This window comes from Aspergillus tubingensis (assembly GCF_013340325.1).
Source record: "Aspergillus tubingensis WU-2223L DNA, scaffold_7, whole genome shotgun sequence".
Classification (NCBI taxonomy): domain Eukaryota; kingdom Fungi; phylum Ascomycota; class Eurotiomycetes; order Eurotiales; family Aspergillaceae; genus Aspergillus; species Aspergillus tubingensis.
In genome coordinates, this window is record NW_023336281.1 from 2,320,352 (window position 1) to 2,345,355 (window position 25,004).

Consider the following 25,004-nt stretch of genomic DNA (forward strand, 5'->3'; position numbering starts at 1 on the left):
TCTGCAGGCCGGATTGGGGCAGTGAGATTAAGATGGGGGAAAAAATAAAAAGAAGAAGGAAAGTGACGATCTGAAACGGGCGGAATGGTGGCGGAGAGGCTGTCAGGGTGGATAGTTTAGAGGGAGCAAAGCAAAAGTGATATAGAAGCACCACTGGATGAGGCTAGACCTGGGTTGAACCACTAACTACTACTTAATTACTTAACTTGGTATTTTTTAGTCCTTCCCGAGCGATCGCCGGGGAAAGCGAAGGTGGGAAAATGATTTGGAAGCATAGTAACAAAATAGTAAATAGAATAAATTGGAAAATTAAATGTAATATTATGGTAATATGGAAAAATCATTAAAATAAATCGTGCAGATAATAATAATAACAACAATAATAATAAGAAGAATAATCAGAGATAAAAATAAATACGACAATGCGATTATCGTCCAATCTCCTTCAGGCTCTGCACTAAGGGAGGGAGGGAAAGAAAAAAAAAAATAATAATGTACCTAAGGCAGGTAAGCGAGAGAGCCAGTGCACTGCAGTTTGATGATCAGTTTGTAGGGTGATCACAGCAAGCAACCACTCAGGACTAGCCCTACTACCATGGCTATGTTAGACTTAGACTACTACTTTGACTTCCACCAGGTCAGATGGAGACGGAACCGTGAATCCGCTCTCCCCAGCGAGGCTAACCGACGCTGCCAGTGTGTCTTTACAAAAAGTGGGAATGAGAAAGTGGAATGGATCCATTCCTGTCATCTCTTTCCCGATCAGGATTTTTCAGTTCGATTTAATTGATCCGGTAAGGAAAGAAAGTAAGATAAAATAAAATAAACAGTCAGACAAGACCAAATAGGAAGAAAAGAAAGAGGGAAAAAGCGGCAGGGCGTTTTTGTCATACTCACTTGGCAGGAACGATGGGTTTCCCTCTTTAGGCTTGGTTAAATCCATCATTACTATGGGGCCCGTTGGGCGAACGGGCAAATGACAGCCGCCATGAGGCCAACATCCCTTTCCCCTTCAAGCGACTACTTGACTAGCAAGTCCTAATGGTGTTGCGGCTGAGGCACACTGCAGATTGGAGTTGAAGAAGAACCCGCCCTGTATCGTCGAATTTTCTCGGCAGGAAAATAGGACGAAAAAAAAAAAAAAAAAAATTAAAAGGTAACAATAAGAAATGAAAACATCTAACCTACCTCGTTCGTCTAATTCAAGTCTAACTGACTGACCAACCGAATACTCATACTACAACGGCTCCGTTTGTTGTTGGTTTTTCTACTACTACCAAACTCCACTTGCATAAGCTGAGCCATGGTTTTCCAGATCTCCAGTCCCGGCCGGCACGAGAAAATCAGAAAAGGGAAAGTTAGGCTTCTCGGGTAATCCAGCCAGAGGCACACTCACTCGCTCACTCACTCACTCACGAGAAAAACAAATTAATTAGCGGAACCGGACTCTTCATACTCGTGCGAAGGAGGAAGGAGACGGACGGGATCACGGAGACGGATATGGAGAAAAGAGGGGGGGAAGAAAGGGGTACCCCACTCCTGGGCAACAATACCCTGTGCACATGGCTCAGGATTCGATCCCAGTCGATCCCGTCAGCCATGAAGATACGAGTCATACATTGCATTATGGAATGCTGATGGGTTCGGGTGATGGCCGTTGTGGTCCGGTGTGGTGTAGTGTAGTAGATGTGTCGTAGCTACTTACTTGTTTTCCACCTATACTACTCCCTACTATACTGCCCAAACAGATGGCATCATCAAGAGGTAGGCAAGCTAAGACCGCCAACCACATGGCTATTCCTTCCCCTAGACCGTTCTCTTACCCCTGCTGCAGTGCTACTATTACTAGTGTTATATTAATTTGCTGACATGGTGGAGGTGAGGTGCGAGTATTGTGCAGGGGTGTCTGTCTCAGTAGTATCTGTTAGAGGCAAGGCAGTATGGGGTTTACGATAATGTGTGTGGATATCGTTGATAAGGAGAAAGAACATCATGCAGAGCCTGAAGGTCGAACACCATCACTGCACAAGATTGGGGAAGTTGTTGGGTGTCTGAGCCTCATGATTGGGGGGCTCGTTTATGCCATGGAGGACCCAAAGTATTCTGGCCAGGTCTGCTGCCCTCTAGTTTTCGAGCCAACTCCAGACTTAAGCAGGCTAAAGTAGTGGCAGAGACTTGACTTACCAGGATAGCCCAACAAGCAAGCCAACCCCGGTGTCGCTCCTCAGGCTTTTCATCAAAGCCTCACAAGCAACCCCCCATCTGACGGTCCACCTTGGAGACGGGCTGCCAAATTCAGGGAGCTAGCCAAGGTCCTTAGGCTAAAGAGGAAAAGGCTTATAAGATCGGGCTATTCCGTACTCCACGGGCCACACTGGCCAAAGTTCCATCCAAGCTAAACGTGGACCAAGTGGGGCGACCCACCTTGACCATTTGAAATTGTCAATTGACATCCCGTACGAGAGCGATAGGGTTCAATTCAGTTGGCGGTACTGCGGCACACACCACCATACGACGGTTTCCAGGACATTTGCTTGCCCGATAGATAGCCGCCCGGGCCACTTGTCGACAAATGCAATGTCAGAATAAGAACCCCGGCCGTATCAAGATTCCAACTGCGGGAAAACCATATGCAAAGCACTCCTAATAATATCCCATCTGCAGCTTCAGTCATTCTTCCTATTGGACCATATTTGCGAACTGACGCGACCCTATGTATTCAGGTTAAGATCGTCCATTGTCACGGAGAGCCTTGTTCATTTCCTCAACCGCCTGGCGGGCAGCAAAGCCTCTCAACGGCGCCCCGCTAGCTTGAGATGACCTATACTGTTTCCTTAACGGGTGTGACTCGTCTCAAGCGATCCCGTCAAGTGTCCACTGTCATAGCATGGACAATCGATCGAGCCTCTTCTAGCGCTGTGGAGTGAGAGAGAGAGGGGGAGGGTTGCTCGTCTTATCTGTATGGCGCCAGATTGCCCTCAGGTATCTGCTGACATTTTCATTTTTTTTCTTGGCTGATTCCAAAAGAGGTGTTGCAAATTGCAATCTACCAGTAGCCTAGTGGTGACGTGCGCACTATTCCATGGTCTCACATAGCGCCCGGCCCTCAGTAGTAAAAAGTAGTAGGAAGAATTGTTTTATTACCCACGTGCGACGACAGGGTTGTTGCTGTATTCGGTAGTCTTAAGGCTACTAATTCCGTTGGCGATCGCTAACTGTACCGGATATTAGCCGGTCAATTCGAGTCTGCCTGCCAAGTGATTGTTTCATGGATACTGAAGGTCGGTACGGAGTACATGCAGTTACCCTGAATTTCACGTGACCAAGCATCGGTCTTGCTCGGGAGCCCTGGGAGATTCTGCAGACAACGGGAGGAAGCCTTAGCACCAGCAGATGAAGATGAAGACGAAGTTTCCAGAGAAAGGAGGATGAAAGGAATAACCGAGATAAGCACTCTACATCCTTACCATATGACCATCCTCAGGAACCAGCTTTTCAGGGGCAAACTCTTACTCACTACTCAGAAGAGACATGAAGAATCAGATGTCCAGAGCAATGTTGGAAAGTGGTGTTGGTCATTAGGTCCAGTGAGCAAGCAATTTGTTGTGGTAGCGATGGGTTGAACGGAGCTGAGTGGTGTTGTAGATAATTAACCTATTAGGGAAATCAGTGTGTTGGAGACCCACTTGTGTAACAAGACGGTGTATTCCTCTTACACACAGATGTATGGGTTAGATGCTTAGGCCGTCCATAGGCTGCTATCGTGGAAGCATTCCGTAGCGTCTTCTCCGAGCAAGGGAGCCTTGGGATGATGCTACCTCAGGCCTCCTTACTGAGCACCTAACACAGTTAGATAGTTCATACTAGGTACACAAATGCCTAGCGCTGTGGAACAAAGAATGTTTTCGCTTCGTGCATCCTTCCAAGGAGGTAGAGGTTCCAACAAGCATGGGGGCCATTGTCATTCTGACCTTCACATGGGCTTCTAGCTTGTTTCAGGTCGTGGATCAAAGTGCTTCGAACTGCATTCTGCCTTACGCTTCGAGGGGCAGAAAAGTGAATAAGCATTAAGTTGTTCTAGCTCAAATGTTGAATGGTGATCTCATAACCGAGACAAACACCCCTTTTCGGTATAGAACGCGAAACAGCAAATCCAGTAAACGCCGCGAGATAGAGCCCAGCCCAGCCCACGGAAGAGTAACGGGTGTAATACGAGCCTGGGTCACCTTTCTTGTCCCCATCGGAGACGAAAGTTGCGGACTCGCGGCACTCCCGTTCCGTCAATGGAGTTGTGGCTGGGTCTCATTTTAGAGTAAGTGTGACTGGAATAGGCATAGAGGCAGATCCATGCCGAATTTGCCCGTCACAAATTCAGCCATTCCTGTTAATAATAATACCGATTATTATAGGGTGTTTAATATGGATGACAGATGGCAGGTCTGATATTAAGCCACGGATTATCCTGGCGGCCATGTGTCCGGGATCGACAACATGGTCTGATTTTCACCACACCACAGGAGAAGCTCGTTCGCCCTTGATAAGCGGGATTCTTCGGGAAACTACCCTAAGCAGGGGTGGTATGCTTCCCCGACAGGACGCCAACTGGGTGATACATGACAACACAATTCAACGAACTTCAACAAAGCGGGTCCTACATGTCCAATACGTTATCAGGTTATCTCAACTTAGGATTATACTGAAACAAAAAGAAAATATAAAAAAAAGGTTATTTTAAGGGTACAAATTGAGAGAGCTCACACCGCTTGTGATAGAAATGAGAACAGTAAGAGCAGAACTGTGTAGCTGAAACCCCTCTATTCTGATGAGGGGCTGCAAGGTGCCATATCGGAGAAATTTGCTAGTGGTCCATTCTAGGAGAGCGGGTCCCGTGAATATTCGTCAAGCAACTACTCTGTAATTGAAGCAACTAATTGAAATGCAGGAGGCGGCTTAGCTACTGCAGACTCGATAGGAAACCTGTGCCTCAGGCCTAGACACCAGGTCCATCATGCTTCGCCATGACACCAGGCCGCCCGAAGCCCACATTGGCTCTCGGGCCTTCACGTGGCGGGTCCCCATGCTAGGATTGTGATCCCTCACAGAATGATGATGAGTCGGGCAATAGGAGCGACCATTCGGATTCCATACAGGGTGATCAATATTCTCCCACCCTTTCTGACTGGGACAAGATCATGTTTGTTTATATCCACTGGGGTACCAGCCATGACAATCAGCTTGGCTTCATTGGTTCTCATTGTACCTCGGAGACTTCGCCCGGATTATCTGAGATATTCTCTGCTGATACCTGAGACAGATGCTTGGGGAGTAGTATTCCTGATAAAAGTTTTCCAGAAACGATGCCACTGAGACTGGGAGAAAGAGTTTCTGCCTAATCTACGTCGTTGGCAACGCCTCTGTATGCGGCATACAAATCGATGGGACGGGTCTTGAGACAAAGATGATAGCAAAAATACGAACACTAGCACAAAAAACACCGTCGCTAATGACATAACCCGACCTCTCATGCCACGAGGGAAAGCTAGGAGTCGACAACGTGGTCGAATTGTGGGGAAGGAAGAAGGAACCACTGGGTTAGCAGCCCTGGACTGGCCCCCTGCCCACCGGCGGCTCGTGCTACCATGATGGCTCGAGACAGGAAACAGGGTCAATTACGGCCGCGCCATAATAGGTGCTGCATTAGGAAGTGAAGGGATAACTTGACAGTACCACAGGGTATCCACTCATAGATGCTCTATACGAACAGACCAATGGTGTTGCAGAATAGAGCCTCCCGTCTCTGTTATACTATTGATGTGCATGCGTACTACTTTATGATTATACTGACAACATACCCATTCTAGTAGACTACGAGATTCTTGATCAGTACTAGGCGATCGAGAGCTGTCATGTGCCAGTTGCCTCCCCCACCATCTCCTCCAAGTCGACATATGAACTTGCCTAAGATGGAATATGATAATCATACTAACCGTCAGTCTAGGGATTAATTGGCCAACAGGTCATTCACGGAGCCCGCTACTAGATGCAACCCTGGATCAGAATAGTAAGCATCGAGTGCCTAGGGCGTGTCTTAGTGGTAAAGTACAATTTCTAGCGCAACGCCGGGCGCTGCGGTCATCTCGCGAGGGATGCCGTGTGAAGCATGTGCGATGCTAGACAACACTAGCCATGCAGAGTGACGATGGCTTCTGCAGTCATCATTGCGTCGGAAAAAAACTGCCCTTGTTGCTGATGATTCTGAAACGCTTCCATGACAACCCATAGGTTCACAGCTTGTTGCTCATCCATTTCTCTTGCCCGAAAGAGTTACTATACTGATCAGGTAAAGTTCGTCGGACTCTCGGCAAAAAGTGGAATCCGTCGGTGGGTTATGGCTGCCGGAGCCAGAATCTGCCCCGGTCCGGCTCGAGGACAGCAGGATCTGGATCTTCCCTGGAATGGGTGGGAGGGGGAACACTGCACTCCGGTCTCCGGAGGCTAATCATCGTCCGGACCCCCTCCAGACTCCCGGAGGATGTATCTATCTACCATCGAGAGGCCATGGAAGGAGAAGACCATCTGGAGGATTTACAGTTTGGAGCTACAGAAGCGGGAACGTGATCCCGCAGTCTAAAAAGTTCCTCTCGCAAAGCCTTAGAATTCAGGAATCTCATGAGAAGATCAACTTTGTACACAAGAGTATCGATGACATCGAGGTATGATCTGATGATCCGCACCCCGAAGGTTTGATGAACAACTCTGTACCACGCGAGATGGTAATCACTTTCATCTATTCGAAACCCCGTACCCTCGCATAAGGGGGGAAGAGAAAGGGTGGCATGACAAACATGATCAGCTTACCTCATCTCGACTCGCAAACCTAAGAGAGGAGGGGAGGCCTGCGGTTTGCCTGGCACTTGAAACATGCATTGTGATTGCTGTGGATGTCACGAAGATCACCGATACACATTCCACTTTGGGGTTTAGGTTTTTCCTGCGCCATCATCAAAAATAACAGAGGTGATAGATCAGGTGTCGAACCCGAACCCGAAACCAAATCAGCCTTGCCTGAGGCTGTCAAGTCACCTGCCTTAGGTAATCCCATCATCCACTTTGGACCCGCTCCAAGAAACTGGGAAATTGGGTCTTCACTCTTCACAACCTCCAGTATCCCCGTCGGACGATCTGAGCCCGAGCGCAGTTCCGGTCCATGGCGAGCAGTCTTAATTTGTTCAAGTCTGCCCGGGGCATAAGTCTGCATATTGTCTTGCAGATAATCCCCCTGTTGGTTACTAAAAGGGGCAATCGATGACGGCTGCAGGCTTCCCACGCAGTCCTGTGTATACTGTCGGATGGCTGAATATGAACCACGTCTTTACCCTCCAGTAAACACGGTGATATGTACAAACTCATCGACCAGATTACACATCTACAACAACAAACAACAATACCATAACTCCGCCACCTCCCTGATTCGTCGAAGTGGGGGGGCGGGGGCACTTTGGGTATGTCTTGTGGGCACTGGATAGCACTCTTCTCCAGTCTCGTACGGAATGCTCCCGCTGCTCCAACGCGTTATCATCAGATAAGACCGGCGCACTCACTAACATTTGGAGCGCTGCAACTAACCTCTTAGGAGGCTAGCAACAGCAACTTGGAGCACGCCGTGCACTACGCTAATCAAATCGCTTGAGCCCGTTCTCTGGGGCTAAGCTTGAGGGACCAAGGGACGGCTCCCTAGCCAGCCAAGACACTACGCACGTTGTAGCTACTATAATTCCCTTGACTAATTAGCATTAGATGAGTAGACGGCTACGCCGTGACGGAGTCCCCGCCATATTTCCGTCCTAAACAGAGATTTCAAGAGGCTGTCTATTACCCACTGCCAAGCAGTCTTTTCGAGTTCGTCTATCTAGGTGGGCTTGGTTGTCCACCCCATAGACCTACCTTACCCTCCGCTAGACTTTCATACACGAACAGACGAATCAGCCTCATGAGTTCCACCTCCAGGGTGCCGAGGACCGGAAAATCCGACAGGGCACGTATGCCGAAGATGTCCGCGATCGACACCACACACGCAGTATGTGTTGACCAGAAGGACTCAGGCCAGTTGGGCTTGTCAAAGGGCGGAACGGCCCTTCCGGTGTCTGTTCCACACAAGCAGCCACAGTTGCACGAGCATCAACATCAAGTCTTAATCTATTCTCTATTGAAGATACTATGGTGATTACATTAGTGCTTCTGATCCTTCCCATGAGTAGCCAACTTATTGTTTGTGTTCTTCTCCATATGTTCCATTATTTCTAAAGCTCTTCGCTGACTCCTATAATAGGCTCGAGCTAAGACCAAAACCGGAAAATAACGTCTCTCTGTCATAGTAGCCCCTGTCAGCATGGCCCCCTGCTAGCCAGGGCCCTAGTAGCGAATGATGACCGACGCTGAGCTCGACACGGTGTAACCTAGTCACCTGGAGACCAGGAAAGTGTGATCGGCCGTACAACCCTTCTAGCGGTTATTGGTGAAGAAGCAGCTTCCGTGCTGCGTCGAACATTCCACACGTCAGCCTACGCTTTACGTTGGATACTACTTTGGGAGAGGTACATCCTCATGCAGCTTCTAGTTCGCAACCTACTGCAACCTAGTCTGTACTATTGTTACAGGTAACAGAGCCACGAGGCCTGTTACTTTGCGCCATGACAGGGGTGCCATGCGCTCTGGAATGGGTGATATCCACATGGTCTGATCTCACTCCTGCCACATCCGGCTAACTGCGAATCGCTATAGTCTCCTAAAGTGTCAATGGGTTTGCGAGCCGATAGTTGCTGGACTAGCATGTCCTCGAGCAGTTGGAAATGACCCTTGCGTGTCAGCATGAACCGGTCTGGTCAGGGTCCAGATATGCCTATTCTCCCTCGGAACTATCAAGGACATTTATGACAACCAGCTTGTGAAGAATCACCTTACCAGACCAAGCTAGCAATATCGTCCCTCCCACGCAGCTCTGTGCCGCCCACTTTCATTACGGGCTTAACCACGAAGGAACGAAAACCCTGCTAGCGAGGGAACACTAGTCCAGATGATCTAAGAAATCCTTCAGACAATGGCTTTACCCGACGACTAATGATGTGCGCAGAACAAATTAACTGCGCCCGGATTAATATGCCGGGCACCCCGACCCGGACCCAGTCTTCTGCATGGCAGTCAGGAGTGTTTCATCCATCTACACGTGTGCTGGCTGCGGAGCCACCCCCTGGTGAGCACGACGGCGATCATGCAGTACTTCGATACGACAGGGATCGCAAGACAGCGGGGTCACTTGCCACGAGGCATCTTTGCCCCTAGAAGATTCCAGATAATCTTTTCACGCGAGAAGAAGAGCGCTGTTTGAACTAGTATGGTGATTCCGCCTTGTGTATCAATGCCGTCATTCGACAGATACGTGCCAGTATGGTTCCTAGCCCATTCACTTCTGCTGAGACATCGCTACTCCTCCACACGGACTATCGGTATTCCTCCACAGTGTAACCAACTTTCATGCGGGCAATGTAGCAGGAACAGCCACCAACAGGCACCAACCAGAACCAACGTGTTGGGGTGCTCTTCATCGCTGACTCGTTCACAGATCCTGCAATCGCAATTTAAGCATGACACTATCAACAGGGCAAAGATGTCAGCGGTGCAGACTAGGATGCACTAGGCAAGGCCTTTTGTCACAATTGTCTCAGTACCTCTAAACCCTACCATCTGCTTACCAAGATGGCAGAGTTGTGTGCATACCTTGTATGAGACGAACCAGCATACTGCAATCCTGTTACATCGAGCTGCAGGTCATGGATGAGCGGATCACAACACAGATCTTGCCCCTGACGAGCCTAATCCTGGAATTCCTTCCACTTGACCATCCTATCTCTCAAATCGACTTCCTTTCCGTCAATCACGAACCGGCCATCTCCGCGATGGTGAGCCATCTTCATTTCCCTCTTCCTTCGTTTGCCACCACCAACACGATCGTCGTCATCTGCTGGGTCTCTGCTTCCCTGGCCATACTCTAGATCCATGTCTCTATTGATCCATACTCCAGTCACCTTCAGCACCCACAGGTTGTATCTTGCCACCAACGCTCGGTCCTCAACCGTACACTGAATGTTGGCTATAACATCCTTCCCTCCAACCAAAGGCGCCTGTGCTCTCCCTTCCTCACCCCCTTTTCTAGCCCACGACCCATCTGCAGATGCAGGATCTGGAGCTGGGACCGGGTTTATTCCAGAATTCACCCACTTGTTGACATCTTCCCCACTGCAGTTGCCGATATCAACGGCCTTCTCCAACATCTCCACTGCAGGAATGGCGAGCACGCATTCGCCCGTCTTCTTCAAGTTATCATAGCTCTTGTCCCACGGCCCAATGCAGGCACCGACAAGTGTTGGTCCTTCGTGCTGGATCATCATGTGGAAACCCATTGTCATTATGTTGTGCGTCTTGTTGGCTATAGAGCCGGTCGCCACAAGCAAAATGGGTCCAGGCTCCAGGAGCCGATTGACTTTGTGGATAGGATAGGCCACGAACTGGTCCAGACCATTGCGCTTATCATCGCCATCGTTGGAGCTGAATTCTAGTCTCGATTTTTTCGGTGCCCGGTCCGGCTCCGACTCCGACTCGTTCAGGGGCTGCTGCAGACTGACATTGACATCCCTTTTCGTATTCATATTGTTCCTGCGGGACATAACTGCCGTAGGCCTCTCGTCTCCTTCCTATACAGGTATGTGCGGGTTGGAATATAGATGAAAAATGTACATACACCACTTGCGGTGTACCTCGTCAGGAAGACATTCAGAGAACCTCAAGATGAAGTGCAGTGAAGAAGAAGTTGCTAAGTCGGAGAACATCCAGGACAAAGAAGTGCACCCAAACTTGCTTGCGGAACAGACTGCCTCTCCCCGCATTCCTAAGAACTCGGGATCGCGCAACCCTGTTGGTCGGCTCTTTGTTCCCCCTCTAGTGAGTGACGTACTCAACCATTGTTCCCCTTCATGTTCCCCAATGAATACTTTATCGACAATATCACAAGTAGTGCTTATATCCACTCTGAACGTGAATGCAATTACACTTTGCCATCGAAACGACACTCTCTCCTACCATGTAGACAGAATAGAATGCAGGAAATATATACTAGTATCTACCTACTACTTAGCCACAAACACATCATCATCTTTTGATATATCACTTACCCCTTCCGCTTTGAACGTAGATAGTACTAGACAACCAAATCCAGCCTATTATCCTTTCACAATCATTCCACGTACATCCAGAAACACACCATGATTGTTACGTTTCTCGTACTTGGTAGTGTACATGAGTTTTGCAAATAGTATGTATACTCATGCACTTCACATGATACAATCTGGCGAAGCCACGCCACTGTCATCCCTACCAGTAGTAGTAGTAGTAGTAGTAGTAGTAGTATTTGATCCAATAGATGGGTGGGTGGGTAGTAAAGTACTAACGTCTCCGAAACAATGACCCACAAGTAAGTACTAGTTATTTATATTCACGATCAAAACTCAACTAGATGATATAAACCTCTAATACATGAAATTCACTACTGGCGCACTCATAATAGGCCGGGGTTAGTACTCATATCAGAACCTCATAAATATGCACCTGACATTTGAAATAGCTGGACGGTGCTGGCGGTTCGCATTTACTAGTATTTATATAAATATATATGATGGTAGAAAACTACCCCTGCCAGACATTGAACCTCCCAAAACTCAACTACTACTAGTAGTAGTAGTCACTTTGAAGTGATACAAACTCACAAACGATCATTGCCATCAAGATGCTAATTGTCCCCCGAACAAGTTAACTCCAAGCATACATATATGGTAAGTAGATGATGCTACCATTGAGGTAGGTAGGTGGTTGGGTAGTATTTATTATCAGGAGTAGTAATACTACTAGGTACCATGGAGTGATTTGGGTTTGGATCATTGTTTTTGGTATTTGTAGTACTACCTACTAGCGCTAATGCATGATGCTGAGATGGTGATTGTTCTGTGGTAGTAGTCACATTAGTACTGCTGTGGTGAAAGGTGCAATATATATAAATATATTTGTAGTACTAGTGTTCGGATACTAGTTACTCAGTAACTGAACTGATCAACCATATCAATTCGGATGAAACACCAATTAACATGATAAGTTGGCGATTATAATATATATCTGACAAGATCATATGGCTGCCTACTTGTGGAAAGAAACATCGGTACTCATCGTCATCATGCTACCCCGAGGTCTATGTGGTCATTGCATAAGGAGAAAAAAACATCATTACAGCTACAAGATGATTGACTGATAATCAATGCATCACGCACATGGTACACATTCATCCTCACATTAACTACAGGGCTGTCCGTCACATTACTTACAATCTTCCAGTCAAGGCTACTGTATGTAGTACCCATGACAAGCACGCGCGGCCCACCGCCATAGAAACAAGCATCGCAGAAATACAACAATTGGGGGGTTCTCGGCTCAATAACAAAAAGATTTGGGAAAATAAATGCTGTCCACGAGGGTAATCGACTAGAATACAGCCCACTTCAAATAACGCCTTATCAAAAATGAGATCCTGAACTGATATACCTCAGCCCGACTCTTCGAGTCTTGACCTTGAGAAGCCCTTTGATGAGATAGACAACACCAAGTCGAGAATGTAACCATCAATGGCTAGTGACTTGGGTGTTTCTGAAGAGCCGCAAGCCTTCAAAGTAAAAGTCACGGTCGGCTTTCTCAACAACGCTCCGGGTGGGTTGCTATCCGCCACGGGCGGCACATACCACATGTATGGAGCGAATGTGCTTTTCATAGCCAGTGGCTGAAGGGGTCATCATATCCTATCTGCAAACATGCACTGGTATTGCAAGGTCGCTGTATAGTCCAGCAGGAATAAGAAAAGGAGGGAAAGGATAGCTGTCGTGAAGGGTGAATTTATGGTGACAAGCGAAGGTTGTGTAAGGTAGGAAGAGGTATCTGGCAGGGCATGGCTCTATCGTTAAAAGACATGCACAGATAGGATGTTGGTCCACAAATGGCGTTGTCCATGAAAAGCTGGCGATCGCATCCCTTCTAGCGTCGATCGGGGTTAGTCACCTAGTACCTGTTAGCCGGAACTCTTCATCTCTGTTCATCGTTCAGTTAAGCCCACCTGCAGGATGCGACGAGAGAAGTCTTGGTCATCATCGATGCTGCCATTGCTCTGACGGCGCTGCGCCATGAAATCACCATCGAAACGGGAATCCGACATGGAGTGCTGGGACATCGGGTTGCCATAGTTGTCCACGCCAACACTACGACGGTATTGCGACTTGCGGTTCTTGAAGCGCCACAGGAAGAAGCCAGCGCCAGCAAGAGCACAAGCTCCTACTACACCCACGACAACGCCAGCTGCAATGGCAGCAGTGTTGGCACTTGAGCTCTTCTTCTGTGAAGCTTCAGTGGCACCCTCGGCAGTTGCAGATGCGCTCGCATCGGTCCCGGATGTTGCATACACGGTTTGCGTGGTGCCAGAGCTAGTGACGACATGGGCTTCTTGGGTCGATGATGTAGACGTTTCGCTGTCGCTGCTGGAGGTACTTGTGCTCGAGGCGGAATAATGGTCGACGTCGTTCTCAATGCCAGTAAGGTAGACGGAATAAGTATTGCTGCCACCACCTATATCGTCACCGTTAGCAGATGTGCCATCTGAGGCCCAAAACCGGAAAACCTACAGTCCACAGAAGGCCAGCCGGCACATGCGGTATTACACTTGCTGTCATCAACCTTTGCTGACGAGGCAGGTAGCAGGTTGCCGCAGAGACAATCCTGTCCGTTATGCAGGGCAAAGACCGAGTAGTTGTCCTTCAAACACAGCTTCTGACAGTATCCATCACTCTGATATGTATAGGTTCCCTGATCTTTCAGTGGCGTCGAGTCGGAGTAACAGCCATTGTATTCCTCGGTATAGGCATATGTTGCAGGCAGACTGATGGATAGGAGAAGGGCTGAGGCTGCAAGAGCCGACCGCATCGTGAATGATTTCGTGGTGTGGTACATGGTCGACGTAAGAAAGGATCCCAAGGGGTAAGGGTTGGTTGAGTTTGGCGAGAAGTGACCTCAAAGATACAGCGAGGGAGGTTGATCGAAGAATAAGGGACGACCTGCGTAACCCTTTGAACCTCTCAGAGCCACTTTCAAAGTTGATAGTCCTGGTGGTCTTTTCTCACTCCTATGTCCTCGAGCTGGACGTGTCGCGACGGTCCTCCGGGGGTAGTGGAAGAGTACGGATAGTTTGCAAGGGCCGACGTTGAGGACGAGTGACGTAGATGGGACCAGGCCTTGACGTGGAGAACTGGTCGGGTATAGACCGACAGTAGAGGGTCAGAGGATGGTAGTAGGTGAGGATTAGAGTGAAGATAGCGATGAAAGAGTGTGGTGTCTGCCCTGGGGGGAAGCGGTCCCTGGCGGGGAAGGGCCCTTTGGACCGGTCGTTTCAAGCACCCCTTTCTGTCGGGAAGAGTTTAATGAGCGAGCCTGAACGGGCGGTTCAGGAAGGGAAATCGGCCAAGGGTAAATTCGCACCCACAGCAACAGGGGAGATTCTATTATGGCCCTTTGCGATAGATTCGAGTTATCCAGATAATAGAAGCTCGACCTGGGGGGGCCACAACAGTTCTGGAGAAGCGAGAGTGGTATGAAGAGTTGGAAAAACGAAAATCCAATGGAAAATAGGAATAAAAAATTGCACAAAAACAATAATGTCCTAATAGAAGGCCAAAAAGAGTGACTGGGTTGAAAGCAGGAAAGAGAAAAGAGGGTCAGGGAAGGGGAAAGCGACAGAAACGATTGACAGACTCCTTCCTGGGACACAACAGGGTGACTAGTACTGCAGAGGCGGAGGACTGGACTGGGAAGGCATTAAGCGACGCACTGACGGGCGAACTAGTACTAGTAAGTAAGTAGTATTACTGTGTACTTCCCGTAGGGGGAGGTCAGAGACAACCTGAGGGAGGAGGAGAAGGGGAGAGGGGGGCCTGTGTGTGCCTGCCTGTCTGCAGCACCAGTTAGTTAGTTAGTTAGTGACTGCTGAGTTCGCCCGCGTACTAAAGTTTCCCCTACTGGGACGGTCGAGAAAAAAAAAGGGACAAACAAAGCGTGAGGGAGGAGCATCATTCCCATCCATTCCCTGCCTTCTCCCCCAATGGCAGGGCGTGAATCCAGACGCGGTTCTCTTGTTGGTGGTTCCCCGACGGGACCTGACCCTGGATGTGCAGGGCGGTAATTTACCATGTCCCGCGTACCTGTCCCTGATACCCAATCATCTTCCTTAGATTATATTACATCAGCAGACCCGTCCAGGGGCAGGGCTCATCCCTTTCCATTCTGGGCCACACGGGCGGCACAATTACAATTGGAGCTGCTGCTGGCATGCACTAACTAATTCAATCCCCCTCCCCAATCCACCCGGTCATGGGGTGGGCGGGCATGATGACTGGTGGCGGCGCTGTATATTTACCCATACAAAGAGGGGGGATGGGAAGAAAATAGGCACATGCTCAGGCGTTTTTTGGGGGATTTTTTCCCCTTCGTCTCAGCTCCTCCATAACATACTTTCCTTCCTTCCGTCTGATGCCGCGGTCGGAACTCGAAAGGCATGAAATGTGCGACTCGACTCATACATACTAGGCACATACCAGCATCTTGTGATCTAGTTGGCGAGAATATTTTCCTTCCCCTTTACCTTCATGTAATCTCCATATGGCTACTTCGACATTCCATGCATCTTCCCTACTGAACATCTGCCTGTCCCTTACGATCATTATTCGGCACTCCCGGCAAGACAAATACGCGTATTCAAGTCAAAAACATAAAGAAATGGAAAACGACCAAAATTGGAAGAAGCAACTCGAATTTTGCCCGGGAAGAGGTTTATAAATAGTAAAGATCCTCGGTACGACCTCGGGCACTGATGCCCTCTGTACGAGGACACAAGCCTCGCGCAAACTCACCCGGCCAAACTCAGCAAGTAGTAACAACGCTGCTGCTGGCACCAGCCATTGAATGTCGATAGAAACGCCTGCTCCACGATGGACTTTTCCAAATCCGACTGACTAATGATGACTTGTACGGGGTCTCATTTGTATCAGTCCTTGCATGACTGCATGACGGGCAGCGCGAAGTTTTCCCCTGCCCACTTGTAAGATGTCTGGCCAAACCACTAGGTAATGGTATTGGTTCTGGCGTCAATAATGTATTCGGTCTCTGAATCGTTGCGTCATCCATCTCGAGACACAAGAACGTAAATCAACTACGCATCTACTAGTAGCATCCGACACAACCGTCAGTAGTGAGGAGTGTGTGCCTTACTCCCCCAAATTTTGGAGCCGACACACCTCGAAGACGAACGGCGGAGGATGTCACTGGTCAGGGGAGTCGATTAACCGCCCAAACTCCGGGGCCCATCATCGCATCGCAATTCCAACAGTCGCTGAGAGCATCCAAACTAATCCTTTTTGATCCTTGATCCGCATAGTCTGCCCAATGGGATATCGCTGCTTGAGGGAAGCTATGCACGCCGTCACGGACTCGAGTGCTCCAGTTTGTTGGTTAATAGTAATCTAGTTAGCGACCGGCGGGCCCTCTCCTCTTTCGAGTCAGAAAAAAAAAAGAGTTCGAGTGACCTCGTGCTTGGCTTTACCGTTGAAGCAGTCAATACTCAATAGTGGGTAGCGATTTACAACGCGACACAACGCACTTATGCTCTACGTATCAGAGCTTCATTTGCCACATCACTGTTTCGGTTGAGGGAGATCCTCTTGCATCATTACCAACCTGCGACTGGAATGGTTCCGATGGTTCAAGACGGTCGGGTCGTTTCCGGGGTGCGGTGGGCGCGCGGTAGATAGTGGGACCTTTTGGAACCCCTGCAGAAGTGCAGCCTGCGCCCCGTAAAAAAAAAAATAAGTAGTTAGTAAGTGTTGTAAATGTAAACACCGCTTGGATAGTATCTACGCAAGGATTCTCCGCTCCCACCCCCCTTGACGCGTATATCTGCAAGACTCTATGCAGGCAATTGAAATCACGGCGCTTTCTCGACCACCAGGAAATTCAGATGCTGATAAATTGTAATGGGCTGATCGATTTGCAGGAGGTTAATTAATTGATTGATTGATGGGCAATGGGGAAGTGCAACTGATGACGACTCCTTCGGTCGGAAACTACTATATTCAATAGGAAATAACCGGCGACTTCTTGCCGCCCATTCTACAGGAAAATAGACACATGTCCCGTTACATCGTGCATCTTGCTTTTACTTTTTACTCTTACTCCTTTAGAGCGCGCGTGGAAGGAAGATGCTTGATCTTTCGCCACCAATAACATACCCACAAGTTTTATTTTGAAGATGGGAACGAACATGCACGATCAACTGTTCCCGTTTCCCGCGGGCCCATGGGAGGAATTCTAGAAGAATGGAGCAGCAGCAGCAGCAATCCTTCTTCACATGCCGAATAAGCTTATCGTCCGTTCTTTTTCCATCATTCCAGGCCTAATAGGAACGGGTGTCTGAAATTTAGCATTCTCCGAAGTGGTTTGTCGTGTAGGGTCTGTCTATGCTGCGATGGCTGTAGATTTCCAGTTCACTGGCTTGCACTGGCAAGGCTCGACTACTTACTTATTCGAACACCATCGACCTATGTCAGCACTCCCAAAATAGTACGGATACACCGGGGAAGGATAAAGGTAAGGGCAAGAAAATAGTGAAAAAGAATAAAAAAGCAAGCAAAACAAAGACCAATTTCCACCTAATAGTAGTAAATGACGAGGAAAAATATTGTAGGAATAGAAACTATCAACACCACAACCCCATCCATCCACCCATTCGCAGGGCAAAGGAAAGAAGATCACCGGCACTGCCGGCAATTCACCCACTTGACGCTTTTCTCGGCCTCACCGGATACCACCTCCGACTACCAAGAGGTCCTACCATTTAGCCAGAGACGGTGAGCGAGCAAGCAAGCAAGCAAGCAAAATGAGTGAGTCAAAGCGACCCAGTAGAAAAAAGGCCCAACTCAAAATGAAACCCTGACCGAGGGGTCTAGAACGTGTCACCAGGATCCACGATGTCTCTCCCGGGGTTTCCATTTTTAAAAGTTCCGTCAATGATAGACCCAATCGTGTACGCGCAAGAGACAATAGCGCAGGATTTTCTATTGCTTTGCCAAGAAAGGGAAATCTCGGCTCTAGATACACAATAATAATTAACTGGGTTGGCTGAGGGAACACGCGGATGGATCATTGGGAACTTGACCTGGTAACGATAGCCTCGAGGGTCTCACTTGTGTGTGTGTGACCATGACTGACTCGGGGGGTGAGGTAGGGTTGGTCTTGGTGACTGACCACCACTTCTTGTTTCTATTCGCTTTTCTTTCTGCTTGGTGGGATGGTAAGGAAATGTTTATGATGATCATGTATCTTGCTAATTATTGAGAGCGTAGGGAGTTCTAAGACATCTTGTTCTGTATTATTAGTAGGTCGAAGTTGGCAGGCTAGAACCTCCATAGAGGGCTTGAGTAGCCATCGGCTCCATCGTCTACTAGTTCCTGATCAGCTTATCAACACGAGAGGGACGGTTCCCCCATGATTTCGGACTCGGCGTGCATTGGTCTTCCCTCCATATCTGGTAGGTCATGTGGTATCTTTGAGTCGATTATATGACACATCGATTATATGAATATCGGATGTGGATGGATGATCAGTTCGTTGGGCTTCGGATTCCTACTTTGGAGCTTATTGCAAGCTGCACCTTTATATCCTACGAGTATGTACTTAGGTGATGTTTCCTGCACGAATCTGAGCATGTACTTGGTCTTGAAGTGAACATCCAATGCTACAACCCTTCGCACACTTGATAATTTTCTCCAAAACAATCTATAACAGTATCATAGTTGTGTCTTCCCTATCTGTTTAGAGGATTTTGATCTTCGAAACATGCTCAGTATTTAGGACAAAGCAAGAAACATTGCGTAGCTGCTGCACGATGACATAACAATGATCGCCATACTATAAACCTATATGTATCATCATTGCAATAAGCTACAGGTAGATAATCTCCTGTATACAATACCAACCCCGATACTTGCTGAAAACGAAGGACAAGACACTATGCAACATATGCAAATTATTTTCATTTCTGTGACAACTGCGTTATCTTCCACAGATACATCGTACCATACTTTTTTCTTTCCCTATTATCCGGTCTCCCGTGGTGTATATTGCTCGTAAAAAACATCTCTATCACATTTGGGAATCCTGATCCGGACAAGTGCCTGATTGCCCGTTCGGTTCTCCCTGCATTTAAGGCTTAGGGATATGCAGCGTTTTGCTGACCATAAGGCAGCCGTGCAGAACAAACAGTAGTACCAGCGGGTGGAATTCGAACGCTGTGCCCTGGGCTACAAGGCCAAGGGGTAGATCTTCCAATACCCAGTCTTTTGAGACACAGTAGGCCAGGAAAAAGGTGATCGACAATGTGGTCGGGATGGGGGTGCCCTCAAAGTACTTCGACTTTCCGGACTTGTCCTTCGGCAGAACAGCAACAGTCACGTTGAAGCGGGCCAATCGTGTCAGGCCGCACAGAACAAAGAAGGAGAGGAGCAGGTGGTCGAGGCTGGTGCGCATTCCGAGGGCAAAAGCTGCGGCGGCAGGTGCCATTCCGAAGGAAATCTAGTGCACAGAAAGCGAACAATGAGCGAAAGAGCCGCATAACAAGTGAAGTAGGGGACCATACCAAATCGGCCAGTGAATCAAGCTCTTGTCCCATGAGTGACGACTTCTTCCTCCACCTAGCAATCCGTCCATCCATGAAGTCGAAGAACAGCCCAAAGGGCATGAATATCAAAGCAGCCCAAATTGCGCCAAAATCGCGAGGGTCACCAAGACAGTAACGCATCGAGGAGAAGACGGACATCACTGTTTATGGGCGGTTAGTTCCGGGTCCGCGGGCTCGAAGAAAGGAGAAAATTTGTGCTTGCCTCCACAGAATCCTATAATGGGTGTCAGCGAATGGATATTTCAGGATATGAACCGGTCTGGGAGAGGATCTGGTATATTACCATTGAGTTCAGTTACCAGATCAGCAAGATGCAGAGCCCTGATGTGCGTAATTGTGTAAGTGAAGTGGTCGAACCCAAAGCAACGAACTCCCAATGGCTGACCTGATCATGCTAAAGTGACCTGTTTCGGAAGAGAGAAGCATCTTTTGCTTTTCTTGAGCTGCTACCATTTAGCTTCGCAAGCTTTGAGGATCTTGTTGCAGGGATGCAGGCTCACCACCGTCACCCGCAGGTGGAACACCGCTAGTCGTGGAAGTATTTGACGGCATGGCAGAAACTCTGCGAGACATGCTCAGGTGAATTTGACGAGAGGAAGATTCTCGCAGGACAAACAATCGAGGTAGTGGTGTACGTTGGATATATTCGAGAACAGGTTGCGGGGATAGGAAAGAAATGATGCAATGGTACTAGGCAGCTGTCTTCAGAAGTGTTGACAGGCGCACAGATTCTACGGCACAAGCGTGGCCAGACGTCATTGCAAGGCGGTGTTGTCATGCGCCACACACGGACACTAGCCACTCTAGACCATCGCTGAAAAAGTTTACTGCGCCACATTTGCCATCCAGTCATATGGGCAATTTATGGCTTCTTCGAAGACCAGAACCAAATAATGAAAGAACAATATTCCGCATAATCGATCGTAGCAATACATGAATTGGATGGCTGAGATTCACGACAGCCTCTGCGTACAGAGAAGCAGCAAATTTTTCCTAGGATGCACAAGAATATAGAGACAAATAAATTCCTGTAAAAGCTCCCGTTTCCCATAACGCCGTAAGAAGACAGTACTACCAGGCAAGACAGAGACTGTCTACCGTCCGCGGAAGCCTCCACCACGAGGTCCTCCTCTGCCACCACCCCTCGAGAAACCACCGCCGAAACCACCGCCGAAGCCACCACCGCTACCACCACGGAAGCCACCACCCCTGGGACCACCACGTCCTCTGGGAGCGCCGCCGCGACCACCACGCATGGGGGCACCACGGCCACCACCACGGCCACCGCGCATGGGACCGCCTCTGGCACCACCGCCAGCTCTCTTGGGCTTGGCAGCACCTGTATTCTGGTTAGGATCAAGCACAAAGAATTGTTGCGCGAAGCGAGCGATATCATACCGGGAGCGGGCTTGGGCTTGGGAAGGAACCTAGTTTCGCAGAGTTAGACATGTTTTGGTCATGATTAACAACAGCATGCAACATACTTCTCCAAGGGAAGGAGCTTGTCGCCACCAATGTAGACCTTGTCACCAGGCTTGAAGGAGGTCGCGACAATTCCTTCCTGGGGCTTGATGGTGAAGTAGACCTGGTTGATGGGGCCCAGGACTTCATCGACCTTACCGATAGGGGTCTATTGAAAAATTGCGTTAGCGCATCGCGATTTGCGGAGAGTATCTGAGTCGAGCATACCTTGTTCTCGAGGTAGATGGGGGCGTTGAAGTAAGGAATCTTGGGGTTGATGGATTCGCAAACCATCTCGCCTTCGCAAGAATGCATGACAGTTCCCATCTCTAATTACTCTGCGTTAGTCCCAAACACTCCAATCGCATTTTGGCGTATAATTACCCAGAACTTGGGCAGGGGGACCGAGAGGTTGCTGGAAACCTCCGCGACCTATCCGACGAAATTTTCGTTAGCTCATACCCAGCACTGCGATCGACCTCTAATGTTGCTTGAGCTCACCTCCACGGCCACCGAAACCGCCACGGCCTCCACGGAAAGACATGTTTAATTGCTGTTGATGCGGTCGACCTGGATCTCGGAGTCCGGAGAAGTTTTCAAATGGTGGGAAGCTCGAAACGGTAAAGTGTCGCTAGCCGCAAGGGCAGTTTTCTGTCACGTGGCTCACCGCCTTCGGTCCCTCACTGTCGATTTGCGTTTCATGATCGTCCGATTCCTTAGAGATAGTGAGTCAGACATCGTTGCTGGCCCTGCCCCTCTTCCCAGGTCTAATACTCCCAGGTCGTTCTTCAGACGTTTCTGGATACAAAATGTCTTCCGAAGGCGCAAAGGACCTTCCCGTCAGGCCGGCGGCCGACGCCAAACCTGCTGGTGAGCCACTGCCTGCCCCGCCATACGCTTCCCAAACCCCTCTTTTAACCTTCGAATGCGCCAGGTGACGGGCTCCCCGATTTCATTGTCGAACGTAACAACTTCTTCGAGGAACTCTGGCAACAATACCTCGAGGAACTCAAGAACAAGCCCCACCCCGAAATCAAGGTCAACCTCGAGCTTGGCGACGGAAACTCTATCGATGTCACCGCAAACGCCTGGGAGACCACCCCCGCACAGCTTCTGAAGAACGTGCCCAAAGAGTTGAGCGCCAATGTTGTTCTCGCGAGGGTTGGAAAGGAATTGTGGGATCTGAGCCGTCCGCTCGAGGGAGATTGCACCGTTTCTTATGTCCCCTTCGATCACCCCGAGGGTAGGGAGGTTTTCTGGCACTCTAGCGCTCACTGTCTGGGTGAGGCTTGTGAATGCGAATATGGATGTCTTCTGTCCCACGGTCCTCCCACGCCCCAGGGTTTCTTCTATGACATGGCCATGCCGGAAAAGTAAGTGTGGGTGAGATTATGCGGAAGAGCTATACTGATAGTGAAATAGCCGCGTCGTCAGAGAGACCGATTGGCCGTTGTTGGACCGCCACGCCAACCGCATCTTCAAGGAGAAGCAGAGTTTCGATAGACTGGAGGTTACGAAGGAGAACCTCAAGAAGATGTTCGCGTACAGCAAGTACAAGCTGCACTACATTGACAAGCTCGTCACCGGAGAGAAGAGCACTGTTTACCGGTGTGGTACCTTGGTCGATCTGTGCAGAGGTCCCCATATCCAGAGCACCGGCAAGGTCAAGACCTTCAAGATCATGCAGGTGTGTATCATAATGAATCGATTCCTCGTAAATATATGGCTGACACCTCAAAGAACTCTTCCGCCTACTTCCTCGGTGACCAGTCCAATGACTCTCTGCAGCGTATCCGCGGTGTTGCTTTCCCCGATAAGAAGCAGATGTCAGAGCACCTGAAGTTCTTGGAGGAGGCCGAGAAGCGCAACCACGTTAAGCTGGGTAAGGAGCAAGAGCTGTTCTTCTTCGACGAGGTTTCTCCAGGATGCCCTTTCCTTCTCCCCAACGGTACCAAGATCTTCAACGCTCTCCAATCCCTTTTGCGCTCCGAGTACCGTAAGCGCGGCTACCAGGAGGTTCAGACCCCCAACATGTATGATGTCGGCATTTGGAAGACGTCTGGTCACTGGGCCCACTACAAGGATGACATGTTCAAGCTTGATGTCGAGAAGAGGGAGTGGGCTCTTAAGCCTATGAACTGCCCCGGTCACTTTGTGCTCTTCGGCCACCGCGAGAGAAGTTACAGAGAACTTCCTCTGAGAATCGCGGATTTCGGTGTCCTGCACAGAAACGAGGCATCTGGAGCCCTGAGCGGTCTCACCCGTGTTCGCAAGTTCCAGCAGGATGACACCCACATCTTCTGTACCCAAGACCAGGTGAGTTTTCACGATCGGGATCGCATCCTGTTGAATAATCCGGAGCTAACACTGTAAAGATCACATCTGAAATCGAGGGTCTGTTCGACTTCCTGCAGTCCATCTACGGCCTTTTCGGCTTCACCTTCAAGCTGAAGCTCTCCACCCGGCCCGAGAAGTATTTGGGTGAGCTCGAGACCTGGAACTACGCAGAGGAGCAGCTCAAGGCGGCCATGACCAAGTTCAAGGGCAATGACTGGACCATCGATGAGGGTGATGGTGCCTTCTACGGTCCGAAGATCGATATTACCATCGCTGACGCCCTCAAGCGAGAGTTCCAGTGTGCCACCATCCAGCTTGATTACCAGGCTCCCATTAACTTCAAGCTCGAATACATGAGCAACGAGAAGGCTTCCGCTGATGCCGCTAAGGAGGGTGAGGCCAAGCCCAACGAGCCTGGTCCTGGCCGTGCTCGCCCGGTTGTCATCCACCGTGCTATCATCGGCAGTTTTGAGCGTTTCCTTGGAATTTTGATCGAGCACTTCGGTGGCAAGTGGCCTTTCTGGATCAGCCCTCGTCAGATCCTGATCGTGCCTGTCATGCCTGCTGTCAACGACTACGTTGAGGAGTTGCAGACGATTCTCCGCGGCGATAAGCTGAACGTGGACATCGACCTCAGCGGCAACACCATGCAGAAGAAGATCCGTACTGGACAGCTTCAGCAATACAACTTCATCTTCGGTAAGTGACATCTGAATCCGCTTTTCGTGGACTTGCGCTGATAATATGAAATAGTTGTTGGCGCTTCCGAAAAGGAGAGCCGTACGGTTAACATCCGTAACCGTGATGACCCTGCCACCCAGAAACAGGGCGTGATGATTCCTCTCGACGAGGTCCGCGAGAAGCTCCGGGTCCTGAGAAAGGAGCGGAGACTGGTCAACGCTCTCTAAGCGAACCATCATTTTTCTTGCATCTGATCGTTTGCATCGCGGGTTCTGAATTACGTGCTACGAGATCTACGTGTCAATATACCATGACTTAGATACTAGATCGCATAAGAGGCGATGTCGGCAGTGATGAGAGATTAGACCCGGAGATTAAGACGAAGCGAGCGCTGCGTGATGCTGTGTTTCTTCCACGGTGATTGAGTATAGCCTTCGGGGTAAAAGTTCACGTATATGGCGGCAGAGGATATTGTTTAGAATTGCAAGGGCGTTAGAGCTAGCTGTTGATTGTTAACTGAGCCTCAATCCATGAATTATTTCACTTAAGAAGCGATTGATCTCCTAAGAAAGGGGGTAAAGTCTGGCCCCAAGGGCTGGCCGCCGATTGCGTTTCGGATGTCCGACCGTCCATTCCCGAAACGCGAGCCAGACTGCTCGGA

The 25,004-nt window shown here is 49.2% G+C and overlaps 5 protein-coding genes across 5 annotated transcripts; 1 reads left to right on the forward strand and 4 right to left on the reverse strand.

Moving 5' to 3' along the window:
• Nucleotides 1-9,869: 9,869 nt before the first annotated feature.
• On the reverse strand, nt 9,870-10,721 carry AtWU_05741 (flavin reductase family protein; the record flags this gene model as incomplete). Its single annotated transcript, XM_035500851.1, has 1 exon — nt 9,870-10,721. The coding sequence occupies one exon, from the start codon at nt 10,719-10,721 to the stop codon at nt 9,870-9,872; it is 852 nt and encodes a 283-aa protein (XP_035356744.1).
• A 2,404-nt stretch (nt 10,722-13,125) lies between these two features.
• AtWU_05742 (WSC-domain-containing protein) lies at nt 13,126-14,064 on the reverse strand (the record flags this gene model as incomplete). Its single annotated transcript, XM_035500852.1, has 3 exons — nt 13,126-13,149; nt 13,205-13,710; nt 13,767-14,064. The coding sequence occupies 3 exons, from the start codon at nt 14,062-14,064 to the stop codon at nt 13,126-13,128; spliced, it is 828 nt and encodes a 275-aa protein (XP_035356745.1).
• Nucleotides 14,065-19,389: 5,325 nt separating this feature from the next.
• AtWU_05743 (CDP-diacylglycerol-serine O-phosphatidyltransferase) lies at nt 19,390-20,416 on the reverse strand (the record flags this gene model as incomplete). The annotated part of the gene is made up of 6 exons (XM_035500853.1): nt 19,390-19,758; nt 19,823-20,004; nt 20,067-20,078; nt 20,148-20,185; nt 20,250-20,307; nt 20,365-20,416. The coding sequence occupies 6 exons, from the start codon at nt 20,414-20,416 to the stop codon at nt 19,390-19,392; spliced, it is 711 nt and encodes a 236-aa protein (XP_035356746.1).
• A 542-nt stretch (nt 20,417-20,958) lies between these two features.
• Nucleotides 20,959-21,869, reverse strand: AtWU_05744 (H/ACA ribonucleoprotein complex subunit GAR1/NAF1; the record flags this gene model as incomplete). Its single annotated transcript, XM_035500854.1, has 6 exons — nt 20,959-21,203; nt 21,263-21,291; nt 21,349-21,494; nt 21,554-21,654; nt 21,710-21,757; nt 21,827-21,869. 6 exons carry the CDS (start codon nt 21,867-21,869, stop codon nt 20,959-20,961), a joined length of 612 nt encoding a protein of 203 aa, XP_035356747.1.
• Nucleotides 21,870-22,134: 265 nt separating this feature from the next.
• AtWU_05745 (threonine--tRNA ligase THS1) lies at nt 22,135-24,570 on the forward strand (the record flags this gene model as incomplete). The annotated part of the gene is made up of 6 exons (XM_035500855.1): nt 22,135-22,195; nt 22,260-22,698; nt 22,748-23,012; nt 23,066-23,641; nt 23,701-24,361; nt 24,416-24,570. The coding sequence occupies 6 exons, from the start codon at nt 22,135-22,137 to the stop codon at nt 24,568-24,570; spliced, it is 2,157 nt and encodes a 718-aa protein (XP_035356748.1).
• Nucleotides 24,571-25,004: the final 434 nt, after the last annotated feature.